The 14,785-nt window shown below is 42.8% G+C and overlaps 1 protein-coding gene across 12 annotated transcripts in view; it reads left to right on the top strand.

Annotated features, from left to right (window-relative positions):
• The window catches only part of PRDM10 (PR/SET domain 10), a 47,606-nt gene that overhangs the window by 17,173 nt on the left and 15,648 nt on the right, over positions 1–14,785 (top strand). For all 12 annotated transcript variants that reach the window (XM_074559415.1, XM_074559417.1, XM_074559413.1 and 9 more), the window contains 7 exons: positions 118–325; positions 715–956; positions 1,992–2,195; positions 6,872–6,944; positions 7,554–7,671; positions 8,617–8,746; positions 10,911–11,135. In XM_074559415.1, the coding sequence (XP_074415516.1) occupies positions 118–325; positions 715–956; positions 1,992–2,195; positions 6,872–6,944; positions 7,554–7,671; positions 8,617–8,746; positions 10,911–11,135 (1,200 nt within the window). The remainder of the gene's footprint in view (positions 1–117; positions 326–714; positions 957–1,991; positions 2,196–6,871; positions 6,945–7,553; positions 7,672–8,616; positions 8,747–10,910; positions 11,136–14,785) is intronic.

The following is a 14,785-nucleotide window of genomic DNA, read 5'->3' on the forward strand; positions in this document are numbered from 1 at the left end:
GTCCTCCTCTCCATTACCATAGGCAGCAGGAAGGGTAGGCTAGCAAGGACCTTCATTACTTGTCCTTATGGTTTGCTTATTGAATCGGCTTGAACTGATTGTGAATTCTCTCCTCAGGCATCATTACCGGTGCATAACCAAGTGTTACCTCCTATGGAGGCTGTGGATGGTTCTGATTCTTTAGCACCTCTGCAGAATCAAATGGAAAGGATAGAAACAAAAGAGGAAGATGATGAGGATGAAGATGAGGATGAAGATGGGGAAGACACGGACATGGATGAGTGGGATCCAGATCCACCTCGACCCTTTGATCCCAATGATTTGTGTAAGCATGTGCACTCATATGTAGTGTACTACCTGCCTCCCCTTCTTTTCTTCCGTCTCCATTAGACCTTTAGTAAAGAGAGGCAAAAACCATTCAGATTTTAGCAGTAATGAGTAAATGTGAGTTTTGATTCACAGAGAAATGAGAAATGTGAATTCAAATTGGGCTGCTTGACTGAAAAGACAAAATTCTGTCTCTAGTGAAGTCCTCTGAGCTGATTTGTTCCTTTTTTGCTGGACACTGGCCTGTCTAATATTTTGAAATATAGACTATTGGCACAAGTGTTCCCACAGCTGAGCCAAAGATGTTTAGAAAGAGATAAGGCTGTCTCTGAGCTGGTGTGTGAGTGTCTGCCTGAAAGTCATGTCCTCTCTGCCTTTGTGTTGCAGGGTGTGAAGAGTGTAATAACGCACATCCCTCAGTGTGTCCAAAACATGGACCTTTGCATCCCATCCCAAACCGGCCTGTGCTGACCAGGGCGAGGGCCAGCCTTCCCCTGGTGCTCTATATAGACAGGTTTTTGGGAGGTGTGTTCTCCAAAAGGCGCATCCCAAAGCGAACACAGTTTGGGCCTGTGGAAGGACCTCTGGTCAGACAGACTGAGCTCAAAGACTGCTATATCCATTTGAAGGTAAGGGTGAGAAAAGGGGAAATCAATTTGTGCCTAAGCTTGGATTTTCATTAATTTGTCACTCTACTTTCATTAATTCACTATAGATACTTTGTTATTTCCATCTCTGAATGTGACTAAGAAATACCCAGATTGTTTTGGCTTCAAGTTTGCTCTGTTATTCAGGGTGACACACTAATCCCTGTGAATGTTCCGGCATTATGGTGATAGGCTATATATATGTATATATAGGGTGCATAACATGGAAGGCTGTGAATCACTCGCACATGAGCTGAAGCAGCATCTGGACATAAAAATAGCAGCCCCTTCTAAGGAAATTCTGCTGCCATTCTTTTATGCCATGTTGTAACCTCAGTTCAAAATGTGTTTCTTACTTTTCTATTCATAAGATGTAGAGGTGAGGAGATATTTTTATGCCTTTCCTCTTGCCAAGTAATTGTATGAGGTAAAATGTATTTGAGTGACTTTTATCCATTTATCCATGCTGGTTTCACTAGGAAAAATTGGTCCTTTATTTGTTGGGGTTTAGATCCACAGTCTTAGGAGGGCTCTGATAGTCAGTGTCTGACAAGCAAGTTGTGACCATAGGCAGATCCAGCAACCAAGAGAAGTTGAGCTAAAAAAAAAAGCTGTTTCCTGCTTGAGACAGTGTCATGACTCAAGAAATGAAAGGAAAAGTGGGTCTGCCAGTTAGAAACTTCTGACTGATGTTTCTGTAGCCTACTAAAGCTACAGCTACCTGTGTGTCATTTGTTATAGTCACTTGTTCATACTGTGCCTGACCCCTTTAATAAATGATTCTTGTCCCTGAAAACCTTGGAAGGATCCATTGTGCCTCCCTAGTTAATCTTTACTTGTTGCTAAATATGTTTCTGCTTGTTTCTGGATCTCTGTTAGTAAAGAGAAAATGAGCTATGTCTTCATTGCTCCCTTAATGTAACAGTTGCATGGGCACTGTAGTTTCCTTAGTAAGTTAAATTCTTTTGAATGTGCTGCCAGGCAGTTACAATCACATGTAATTGGATTTTGCTACAGGTTTCTCTTGATAAGGGTGACAGAAAAGACAGAGACTTGCAAGAGGACTTGTGGTTTGAGCTGTCCAGTGAGGCTCTCTGTAACTGGATGATGTTTGTGCGTCCAGCTCAAAATCACCTGGAGCAGAACCTAGTGGCCTATCAGTATGGCCACCACATTTATTACACCACCATTAAAAATGTGGAACCCAAGCAGGAACTCAAGGTATGGCATTGCTTGTGTGTCAGGATTCTCTTTTTCTACTGGTTAAATAGTACTTTAAAAGTTGATGCCTATTAAGTGCCAAAAACTACTGATGTGAATAGTTTTAGAACTTTTTTCCTCTGAAAAAAGCCTGGCCTGAATTGAATATGACTGAAGTGAGTAAGTAGTTAGTCACCAACATATGCATTTTAATGAGCTTTGGTTCATGAGGAAGTTTAAAATAAAAATAGGTAAATTATTTGTCTCTCTCTGTCATGCTTTACACAGCATATATTTTGCTGACACAATCTCATTTTTATTGCAGCAATTGTATTTTTTTAATTCTGGATGCCCTTTCCAGTTAGTCCTGTGTGTTCCTGGCTTGTTTTCTGGTGCCTTAAGTGAATGTGGTCTCTCCTCTTACCTGGCTTTCCTGGAGCTGTTGAAACTTTGCATGTGAAAAATTATAAAGGATATTGTGATTTTCCTGTAGTTTGCTTTTTGTTCCCTCTGAAAATTTATTGATTATGTTGAGCTCAAAGCAGTGTGGCTGGCTGAGATGGCCTTAATTTTCAACATTTTCTGTACACTGGGAGGGAGACCAAAAAAATTTGATATCAGGAAATTTTGTTGTTCTTCAAATCTCTTCTTGAACGTAGATTTCAACAATTTGTCTGGAAAACCAACTGTTTAGTAAGTGCACTTAGGAATCATGGCAAAAGCCTACTTACACCCTTTAAGAGCAGGACTATCTGAAATCAGTCCTTAATGTTTTAAGCTGAATTACTAGAAATCTTACAAATCCATTTTAACTGTATTCAAATACCATTTTCTCAACAGTTTTTAAAACTATTTGAAATAAGACTTTAAATCTGTACAGACCTCCATGTGGGAGCATCATTTTTCTTACTTTATGTTAGTAGTGTCTTTTGGGGTAAAATGGCTTGCTAACTGAAAGGCTTAGTGTCCTGATTTCTTCCCCAAGTGGATGTAGGGCATTCATGCACATTTTGTCCAGAGATTAAAGTAGTTGAAGTTGGGAAGTTTTGATTTGCCTGCCAGGTGTGTAGTCCAGGAGCTCCAGGTTTTTGTCTTTGTCCAGCTAGTGCGATTCCTGCAGAGTGATGCACCTGCTGGAGAGTCCTTGAAATCCTACTCACCTCTGCCTGTGCCCACTGCAAGTTCAAACTTGTCTGTGTTTTTCCTGATGAAAATCTGTTGATGCCTTCTTGGAGAAATCTTTTCTAAAATCCACTCTTTTTCATAAAACAAATGAAATGATGGAAGAATTCTCATCTAAATGTGAGCATCTGCTTTTAGGCTTTTATAAACTTTATCTCCCTGCCTCGTGTGGTTGCCTTTACTGAAGGCTTAAATTCCTTGTATGACAAAAGTGGGTCCATCATGCTAGCTTGGCAGATTTTTGTTTTGGGAAGCATGACCATATTGCTCCAATCCTTCTGAAGCTCAGAAGCATTTTAAATGAGTCTATGTGGATGGTGCTGCAGAATCACAGAAATTCTAGTCTGGAAGAGACCTGTAAGATCATTGAGTCCAACTCATGCTCTAACACCTCAACTAGATCATGGCACCAAGTGCCTCATCCAGTCTTTTTTTAAACACATCGAGAGATGGTGACTCCACCACCTCGCTGGGTAGATGATTCCAGTATTTGACCACTCTCTGTAAAATACTTCCTCCTTAATTCTAGCCTGTATCTCCCTTGGCGCAGCTTGAGACTGTGTCCTCTTGTTCTGTCTGTTGTTGCCCGGAGAAGGAGACCGACCCCCAGCTCACCACAGCCACCCTTCAGGAAGTTGAAGAGAGTGATAAGGTCACCCCTGAGTCTCCTTTTCTCCAGGCCGAACAGCCCCAGCTCCCTCAGTCGTTCCTCATATGGCTTGTGCTCCAAGCCCCTCACCAGCCTCGTTGCTCTCCTTTGGACTCGCTCAAGCATCTCAACGTCCCTCCTAAACTGAGGGGCCCAGAACTGGACACAATACTCCAGGTGAGGCCTCACCAGTGCTGAGTGCAAGGGAAGAATGACCTCCCTGCTCCTGCTGGCCACACCGTTCCTGATCCAGGCCAGGATGCCATTGGCCTTCTTGGCCACCTGGGCACACTGCTGGCTCATGTTCAGCCGACTGTCAACCAGCACCTCCAGGTCCCTTTCCACCTGAACACTGTCCAGCCACACCGTTCCTAGCTTGTATCGTTGCAGGGGGTTATTGTGGCCAAAGTGCAGGACTCGGCACTTGGACTTATTGAACTTCATCCCATTAGATTCTGCCCATCCATCCAACCGTTCCAAGTCCTTCTGCAAAGCCCTACGTCCCTCTAACAAATCAACACCCATTCCTAGCTTAGTGTCGTCTGCAAATTTGCTGATAAAAGACTCTAAACCCTCATCCATGTCATCAATAAAAATATTAAACAGAAAAAAAAAAAATTAAACAGAACTGGCCCCAGCACAGACTCCTGAGGGACACCACTGATGACTGGCCACCAGCTGGATGCAGCACCATTCACCATCACTCTCTGGGCCCAGCCATGCAGCCAGTTCTGAACCCAGCAAAGAGTGCTCCTGTCCAAGCCACGGGCTGCCAGCTTGTCTAGGAGTATGCTGTGGCAGACAGTGTCAAAGGCCTTGCTGAAATCCAAGTAAACAACATCTACACCCTTCCCTGCATCCACTAGGCGGGTTACCTGGTCATAAAAGGTGACCAGGTTGGTCAAACATGATCTACCCCTCCTAAACCCATGCTAGCTGGGTCTGATACCCTGGCCATCCTGTAAATTTTGCGTGATGGTGCTTAATATAAACTGTTCCATTATTTTGCCAGGTACTGAGGTCAGGCTAACTGGTCTATAATTACAGGATCCTCCTTTGCACCTTTTTTGTAAATGGGTATCACATTGGCCAGCTTCCAGTCATCCGGAACCTCACCAGTGAGCCAGGACTGTTGGTAAATGATGGAGAGTGGCTTTGCAAGCTCATTTGCCAGCTCTCTCATTACCCTGGGGTGGATCCCGTCTGGTCCCATTGATTTATGAATATCCAAGCATTTCAGTATTTCTATAACAGCCTCCTCTTGGATAATGGGGGGACCATTCTGCTCCCTGACACCATCAACCAGCCCAGGCGGGCAGGTGTCAGGGCAAGTCATCGTCCCACTAAAAACTGAGGCAAAATAGGCATTAAGCACTTCTGCCTTTTCCTCATCTGCAGATACTAAGCTCCCTCCTTTGTCCAATAAAGAACAAAGGCTGGTCTTACCTTTCTTTCTACCATTAATGTATTTATAAAAACATTTTTTCTAATCCTTTACAGAAGTTGCCATTCTAAGTTCAAACTGAGCTTTGGCCTCCCTATTTTTTTTTCTGCATGCTCTAGCCGCCTTCTTGAGTACTTCCTTAGAGGCCTGACCCTTCTTCCAACGCTGATACATCCTCTTTATATTCTTAAGTTCCTCCAAAACCTCCTTTCCCAGCCAGGCTGGACGTTTACCCCGTTGACTGATCTTTCGGCGCACAGGGATAGTCTGTTCCTGTGCCCTCAAGATCTCTGTTTTGAGGTATGCCCACCCTTCCTGAACTCCTTTGTTTTTAAGGACTGCTTCCCAAGGGATGCTCTGAATAAGTCTCCTAAACAGGCCAAAGTCTGCCCTCCGAAAGTCCAATGCAAGAGTTTTACTACTGCTCTTCCTGACTTTACCAAATATTGAGAACTCTATTATTTCGTGATCACTCTGCCCCAAGCAACCTCTGACTACCACATCTCCCACCAGCCCATCTCTGTTTGCAAACAGCAGATCTAACATAGTCCCTCCCCTGGTGGGTTCGCCCACCAGCTGCAACAAAAAGTTGTTCTCCATACATTCTAAGAATTTCCTGGAGTGCCTCTTTATTGCTGTATTAAGTTCCCAGCAGATGTCTGGTAGGTTGAAGTCACCCACAAGAACAAAGGCTGATGATCTTGAAACATTACCTAGCTGCTTATAGAATAAGTCATCTACTTCTTCTTCCTGGTCAGGTGGATGATAACAGACTCCCAGTATGGTGTCAGCCTTGTGGCCTTCCCCTTAAGTCTTACCCATAGACATTCAACTCCATCTTCCTTAGTTTCAATTTCGATGGCATCAAAAGTTTGCTTAATATAAAGGGCCACCCTTCCTCTTCTTCTACCTTTCCTATCTCTTCTGAAGACCTTGTATCCATCCAGTGCAGTGCTCCAGTTATGTGAGTCATCCCACCACGTTTCGGTGATGGCTGCCTATTGTCTAAGTAAGGAGAGCAGGAAAGAAGTGGGGAATCCCCCAAGTTAATAATGTTTCCATTCCTCTTGGTACAAGTATCAGTGCTCTGATGACTCCTTCCTTCACAGTCATATAGCTGGGTTTGAAGAGATATTAAACGTACGTCCTTTAGAGCTACTGGAAGCCATGTGTGAGATAAACATTTGTGTTAGGAAGCTAGACCTTAAAATTAAATGGATGTACTTCCTGAGCAAAGCTCTTACATTCCTCAGTGGGGCCACATTGATCTTACCAGACTTTATTATTGAGTGTGGAAAGAGAAATAAGAGTTAGTGTTTGAGGCAGCTGAAATAAATGTGTTGCTTAAAACCCATTTTAAAACAAAATTCCATTAGTTTTGGCTCCACTTCAGTGTCCTGTTACCTTGTGCTCCTGCTGCAGGTGTGGTATGCTGCCTCCTATGCCGAGTTTGTGAACCAGAAGATCCATGACATAACTGAGGAGGAAAGGAAGGGTAACTTGAGATCTTCTGCTTTCAGTGTGGTGGTGGTTGCGAGTTGCACTCCTTACTTTCAAGTATATGGCCTGTATAGTGCTCCCAAATTTCTACTAGGTTAGGAAAGGTTAAGCCAGATCTTTATTGTGTTTTTGGGGCTTATTTCCAATAACTATTCTCATAAGAATATTACCTTAATTTAAGCCTTTTATTCAGTTTCTGGGAAGTTTTAGGTTACTTCCTCCGAAGAAGAGATCTGTTTCTGTACTCACTGTCTGCTGTGTGACTGCTTTAGATTTAGAAATTTCCCTTGATTTCCCTTAACTTACACCAGAGGCACAATCCTGTAGATGCTCTTCCACACAAGGGTGAATTTCAGAATCCCCCTGAATATCTAACAGTGTTGATATTCCATGAGAATTGTCCCCAGTGATCTTTGTGTGTCTGTGATGAGCTATGGTCTTGGCACAGTACAGAGAATATAAAAGCAAAGACCAGCAGAGCAGGGCTGGGTGTTCTGCAGCCTGTCTAACCTTCAGGGGAGAAATCTGGCCCACAGAGGATAGAGAGCCTAGGGGCAAAAAAATGAGGTGATGAGTGAAATGGTGTTACTGACATTTCCGACAGTGCTCAGGGAGCAGGAAAAGAACTGGCCATGTTACGAGTGCAATCGGCGTTTCATGAGCTCGGAGCAGCTCCAGCAGCACCTCAACTCCCATGACGAGAAGCTGGACTTCTTCAGCAGGTACTGACAGCCTTAGCTTTGCTTGTGGATCACTGTGTGCTTCCCCAAACATGCAGAAAGGAGGGGCTTTGTCCTGCAAATCTCAGTGACCAACTCAGGAGAGATCAGGTCAGCACCAGTATGGAAAATCGTGGCTGACTGGTCTAAGACTCAGTGAAACATGTAGCTTGAGAGAAATAAATAGTCTGTTGAAATTAGTAAAGTTTTTTTTGTTTTGTTTTTCTTTTGACAATGACTTTAAATATTTGTAATGCTTCAGCATCACAGTATTGAAATACTGTTTCTCAGAGATACGGAAATAACAGAGCTTGGAAAACGAGGCTTCTAGTGTCTCATTGTGCCACTCACTGGCAAGATAGTTTATCCTGACTTATTGAAAACTGAATCTACAAACACCTGTCACAGAGCAGAAGGTATTGGTGCCTTCTTTTTCCTGAAATGTAGCGACTCTGTTTTGTTTAGCTTTTTTGACGCAAAATTGTTCCCTTCTGTTTAGTGCCTGACATCAACAGCTGAGTGCTTTTTGGGGAGGAATGTTATGGCTTCAGATTTCAAATGGGTGTCCTTGTGCACTTGTTCCAGCATGCTGAAAATGCTTCTCAGCACAACATAAACTGGGGTGTTAGAAGAAGTCTGCCATGGCAGAGGGCTGGATGGAAGCAAGTAGTCCTCTTGGTCCCATGATTACTGACAGAAATTTTAATGTATTCTGAACCTTGGCTTCTCATAAAGCACAAAATAAATAGATACCAGGCAGAAACCCATTGTTTTTGCTGCCAGAATTTATTCAGTTTTTATTATTTACTGTATTTTATTATTTACTGCGTCATTGTTGCTGAGTTGAATGGGTGAGTGGGAATGCTGAGAAAGAAAGCATAAAATCAGTGGAGAATCCAAATTTGTCTTTTTTTGTATCTTAACCTGGAGCACTCCTGTATTCTGCAGAACCAGAGGCCGAGGTCGTGGGCGAGGGAAGAGGAGATTCGGACCAGGCAGACGCCCTGGGCGCCCTCCCAAATTCATGCGCATAGAAGTAACCAGTGAAAATGGTGAAAAATGTGAAGAAGGAACACAGGTATATTTTTGGAGATGGAGGGAAAAGATAGCACATGGAATGTAAACTCTTGACTAAAAGAATTCGGGGCATCAGTGCAAACTGAAGGTGTGCTTTGGACTTACACATGAGTAATTATTGGTTTCTATCTGGAATTCTCTGCCAGGAGAGCACACTACTTCCCTACTATAAAACCTGTAAAATCACTTCTATTTCTGCATCAAGTTTCACTTCAAAGCACTTAGCAGTGAGGTTGAGTTGTTGTGACAGTTTAGCAGCCTCACAATTGTAATTCAGACAGTAAAACTGTAATAGTAGTTTAGGCTTCTATTTGTCCTTTCTGGAATGTTTGATCAGCCTGCTCTTAAAACTGTTGCTGGTAGAATTAAATCAGTTTGAGATATGATTCTCCATGATGTTTTAATAATAACAGAAGGGCCTCCTGTAGGCAGGCTTATTGCAAAACGTTCTTTTGCTTGTAGCTGTTGGTTATATTCTGCAGGGATGTAATATGATGCATTTAAGTAAAAAACTCAATTCTCTGATGGTGACCATGCTTAGGTTACCACTAAGTTCTTTTATGAGCAGTGACAAAAGGAATCAGTGTTCTGGTTTATGACTTAGCTGAAAGCTGATATTTGGAGTGGTAATTTTCCTCTGGCTCCTCACTGGGTCATGGCTCTGTGCTGACTCAGATGGAGGAATCTATACTCTGCCTGTGAATTCCTGCTGCAATGCCCTAAATGCTGCACTAGGTGTAGGTAGTTGTGAGCTCACCCTCTCCACAGGCTGACATGACACATGCCAGCCTCATTTAGACAAATAAACCTAGTGGTGGTTCCAAGCCCTTCACTCTGGGGAGATGGCGCTTGCTGGGCACAGTCCAGTGTGTGAGTGGCCTCTGGACTGGAGGTAGCTTGTGTCCTGCCAGCTTGGAGCGTGGCACAGAGCTGGCTCATGTGTGCCTGTGCAGTGGGGTAGGATGATGCCCTAAGCCCTTGGAGGTCTGCTCACCTCACTAAAGCTGGGCACAAGCTCTGCCTGGGAGCTGGAGAGTCAGGATGCTGAGAACACAGCTGAGTGTCAGCAAGGTGGAAACTTGCCACCCAGACCTGGGCTGGACAATGAGATTGTGTATTGTTTACTAAGGGTCTCTTTCTGGTAAGCACTCACAGTCTGTAAGGGCCTCATTCCTTGGTTTTCTTCTCCCACACCCACTTTTGTGTTTTGACACCACCAGCCTTCAACTGACATAATTCAAAATTAATTCTGGTGTTCTGTTTCTTAGCTTGTGCTTTTAAGTTTCTTCAGTTGCATTATGTGGTGTCAAATAAGGATCTGTGTGGGTTTTTTTTTTATGTAATAGAAGATAATTCCACTCCAGAAGAGTTATTGGAACTCACAGGGAAAGAATGTAGACTTTTGGCATGTGCTTCCTGCTCACAGCACCTCTCTTTTATGCTAATGCAAAAAGGGAGGAAAAACAGCTTTGTGTGATATATGGCAGTGATGTGTGCAGAGCTTGAAACTGGATAAGAAAACCACACAGTGCTCAGTGTGATCACCTTGTTTGTCACTCTCCAGTTTGGCACTCCAGAAAGTTCTTTAGAAAGGAGGAGACACTGCAAAATGACACAAAGTGTTTCAAAGTGACAACAGTTTCCATGAGACAGAAATTCTCTCTTTTCCTGGGTCTGCACTAGTCTATTTGGTTACAGCAGAAATAGTCCTGAGTGCAGAAGAGCCCTGTTGGCTGTTATCCAGCTAATCAGCCAGATAATGCTGATTGGTTTTGCTGCCAGAATGTATGCAGCTTTTATTATTTATACCATTTTATTATTTACTGCATCATTGTTGCTGAGTTGAATGGGTGAGTAGGAATGCTGAGAAAGAAGGCATAATGACCATGGCTGGGCAGAGAGAGGGATGGTCCATGGAGAGTCACCCACCTGCAGCACTGCCTCCCTGGAGCTCTGGGTGACACTGCCATAGGTGAAGGTGGTTATGCCGAAAGCAGCAGTGGACACAGTAGGAGAACTGTAGGAGTTAGTATAGACACTACACTATGCTGTTTTGTTTATAGTTTCTGATTAAATATGTACAAATCTTGTCTGCTGAGTACTATCAAAAGTGTTTTTCAGTGGGTGGGGGGAATAATCACTGGTTGTATGATTTGCGATTTCAGGACTTGCTGCATTTTTCCAGCAAGGGGCAGTTTGATGAGGCCGGACAAGCCCCACTGAATGGGCTGGAGCAGCAGGAGCAGACTCCGGTGCCAACAGAGCCACAGGGAGCGCTGGAGCAGCAGGAAAACCACGTGCTCCATGTACAGCCACAGCACGAGGCGAGCACGGTGTCCACACAGAGCTCCGTGACAGCAGATGACATGAGGCGAGCAAAGCGCATCAGGGTAAGCGCAGAGGATGAGGGATCATGTCCACTGTAACCCAGGGAATGCCAGGCCTGCCTGCCAGGGCCAGCTGGTCCTCCTTTCACTGTCAGATCCATTTCCAAATCCCAAATAAAGTATCTCATTCATAGCAGTTTTCTTTGCACTGAGAGGAAGACAAATCTCACATAAAGGACTCATAGGTGTTAGTGAGAGTATCTCACTAACAGTAGCACAGTATCTCACAGGTGTTAGTGAGAACTGGTCAGGAGCTGGAGCTGATTGAATTCCATCACAGTAATTCTTGCATGGAAACACAGTCCATCCAAACTGGTAAGCAGGGGTGCTTCAAACAACTGACAGATCCTGGTGCTGTGGCACATACTAATGACTTGCTCACAGCACCATCTGTCTCTCAGAACTCTCCAGCAATTATTTGCAAAAGAGGAACCACAACATCAGTTTGGATCCACTTAGATGATGATGCTACTTAGTGATAAAGTCCTTTTTTGGGGAGGAAAACCCTTCCTTTGAGAGCAAAACCTGTGTTAAAAGCGAACACTTTGAGCCTGAGCTCTATGTCAACTGGCTGAGCTGGTTTTTCTCTGTGTGGGTGGGAAATTATTCAAGCACAAATTCAAATCCTTGAATCTTTGTAACTGGGAGATCAGTTTATTTAGCTTAAAATCTTTTTCTTCCATGTGTTAACTTTGGATTAAGGAAAGAAACAGCTGCAGTGGGGCCAGGGTTCATTTTTAGGGGATGTCATTTTTAGAGGATGAGGAAGGATTAGAAAGAAGTTGAGTATTCTGTGTAGGAAGATGTTGAACCAAATTTTACTTGCAGTTTACAGTAATATATATGCAAGACCAATGGTGGTATTACCCCAAAAATGTTGTGGCATGTCTTGAAGGAAGAGTTTGGCTTGGGCACATTAAGACTGCACAGTTTTTAACCATACAAAATGCTTGCAGTCTCTGAATGACAAGTTTCTACCAGCGATTTCATTTTCATATGTTAAAATCTTGTGGGATTTTTTATTGAATGTATTTTGAATGGTGTATAATAGAGTACAGAGAGAGATGCTGAAGTTTTGACAGAGCATGGGGATGTACTGCTTACAGTGTGGTACAGCATCCTCAGAAAAGAAAAGAAAGCACTGCCCATTTCCCTGAACTTTTGAACCCAAGATGTGAACTTAGGATCCTCTGAAGTAATTAATGTAGGAAGAAAATGACAGAAATTCTGAAGTTACTTCTTTGTCTTGTGACTTCACTTTTGTTCTCTGTAAATTCATCACAAATGGATGACGACTTAGAGGAGTGCAGTGGTGGTTCAGTGATATGTTTGTATCTCAAGTCTTCCGAACTTTCCCTTTATCTGGCAGCTCCTGTTCAGCCGAGTCCTGGAGATGTTTCAAGCCAGTAGCACTGGCAGAATGGCAGATGGATGGTTGCACAGACCTTTCCATATTGCATCAGACTGTGAGCAATGAGCACTTGAGATAAGACTAAACCAGCCAGCATCATGTTTTAAAAAATCACCCTTTTAACACTCACACAGCACCTGCCTACAATAACATGCACTTCATAATAAAAGCAAGCAAACATTTGGTTTTTAGATATGTGGTACATTATTCACTTCCAAAGAACAGGTAAAAAGTCCTGACTTCTGGTTATGATTCTGAAACCTGTGTATCTCTTATTCTTCCTTATTAATTTGATAGGATTTAGTTTTCAAAAAAACAGTCATTCTTTGTGAATTACTTCAGCTTTTCTAAGGCTTAAGACAGTGGTGCTCTGAGAGTGTTTTCATGCTAGGTGGAAGCACTGATTTGTCGTGCCCTAGGGTTCAAGTCCTGATAGGATCAGTTCATTTTTTAGCCTCTGCTTTAGAGTCTGTGGGATTTCCTTGGAGATCAGACTTTAACTATGGCAGTTGGGGGGGTCCTTAGTATTGAAAAGAGATACATGCACCCTTCAAGAACTCTTGTAGAAAATTAGAAGAACACTGTGGTCCACAGCCAAAATGAATCTTTGTTTTTAGTTCAGTTCTGGGCAGTATGTAGGGTGTCTGTGTGCTAATGCCAGAAACCGGAGGGATAGGAATACGACTTGGAAAGCACAGTTACTTCCTTCATGGTGAAAGAAATGCAAGTACTTGTGTAAAAAGGAGCACAGCCAGTAAAATGAGGTTAGAAAAAGTCCCTTCTCCTTAACTTTTTTACTCTCCTTCTCCCTATCCTGTTGTCATCTTGATCTAATTATTCCCTTCTGCTGAAAGCATTCTTTCATGAATGCTTTCATGAAATGTTCTACAGTGCACATTGCATCCCTGTTAATGAGCCCTAGGAAAACAGGAAAGGTCACAAAACCCCTTCAAGATTAACTGTGGTTTTTGTCTTTGCCCTTTTAACTCCCCAGTTACTAACTACAGACTAAACCTAGAAAATCTGTTTAGTGTTTCCTGAGGCAAAAACCTCAAAGCAGTAAACTCTATTTGGAAGAGCCCTTGTAGTGACCTGCAGAAGTCAAGGCTTCTGTTTACTCAAGTCCATTGCATAACAAAAGTATTTTTTTCTCTCTCAATGCTGCCTGCTCAGCTGGAGCTGCAGGTAGGTTTGGGTTTTTGTTTCATTGGGTTTCTCCTGTATCTAATCCAATGGTACGTATCAACACTGCCTTCCATGTTGTTTGGTCCAACTCCTGTTCAGTGTTTCCCTGATTGATCCTGCACCATAAATCGTCACATTCATTCTTCTTTAGGTAACCAGTGTCCAGAACTAAGTGTTACCTTAATAACAATTTGCATTTCTCCAGTTCTTTTCATGCCGGTTCTTTGTAGATTTAAGGTGGATTTTATAGGAATAATTCTTGGATGAAGAGCCATAATATCAATGTTAAAGTTTTGGAAGATTTGTTTGCTCAATTGTTTGTGCCGGATCAATACAACAAGTTAATGAGACAACACTTAGTTCTTTGGTTCTGTTTTTCTAGTTGATAGATTACGTAGGCAAAAAGCATTTCACATTCTGTAGCCCTTGAGATAACAACAGGGCTATGTTGAGTCTGGCCTGCTGTATTAGCAGTCAGCTATCTGCTGAGGTACCAATGATCAAAACTCAATAGTGCAGTTCAGGACTGAAATACATCTTTTCACCTATGTTTTATTAGCATCTCCCTGTGGTTAAGGGGACAGTTATATCTTTTGAATTCCTAGCAGCACATCAGATTTTGCACAGCACATGGCTGTCTTTGCAATTCCCAGTGTGGTTTAGAGCAGATCCCTGTTTCCCATTGTCTCCACTTGTAAAATGGCGAATAATGATGATGACAGCTCTTGGGAAGCCCTATTTGGAGCTCCTCTATTAAAGTGTTAATATTTTTTTTGGTAGCAAAACATTTGCTCTCTTGTTCTTTTCTGGAATGAAAGTCTAGGTTTCCCTCTACAGTTCAGATGGTGAAAAAGGATCTTAGAGGTTCATAAATTTAATTCTTAGCACAGCATTTCACAGTATTCCCAAGCTGTCCCCTCATTCCAGCAGAAGAGCTCATACCTTTATTAAATCAGTGTCAGCTGTTGGTGTGCACTTAAGAGACACAGCAAATGTCAGTTGTGTCACCTGCCACATTCCCACAAGCAAAGGAGACAGGAAACCTGGGAAATCTGTT

Source organism: Zonotrichia albicollis, chromosome 27, assembly GCF_047830755.1.
Source record: "Zonotrichia albicollis isolate bZonAlb1 chromosome 27, bZonAlb1.hap1, whole genome shotgun sequence".
In the NCBI taxonomy this organism is placed as follows: Eukaryota; Metazoa; Chordata; class Aves; order Passeriformes; family Passerellidae; genus Zonotrichia; species Zonotrichia albicollis.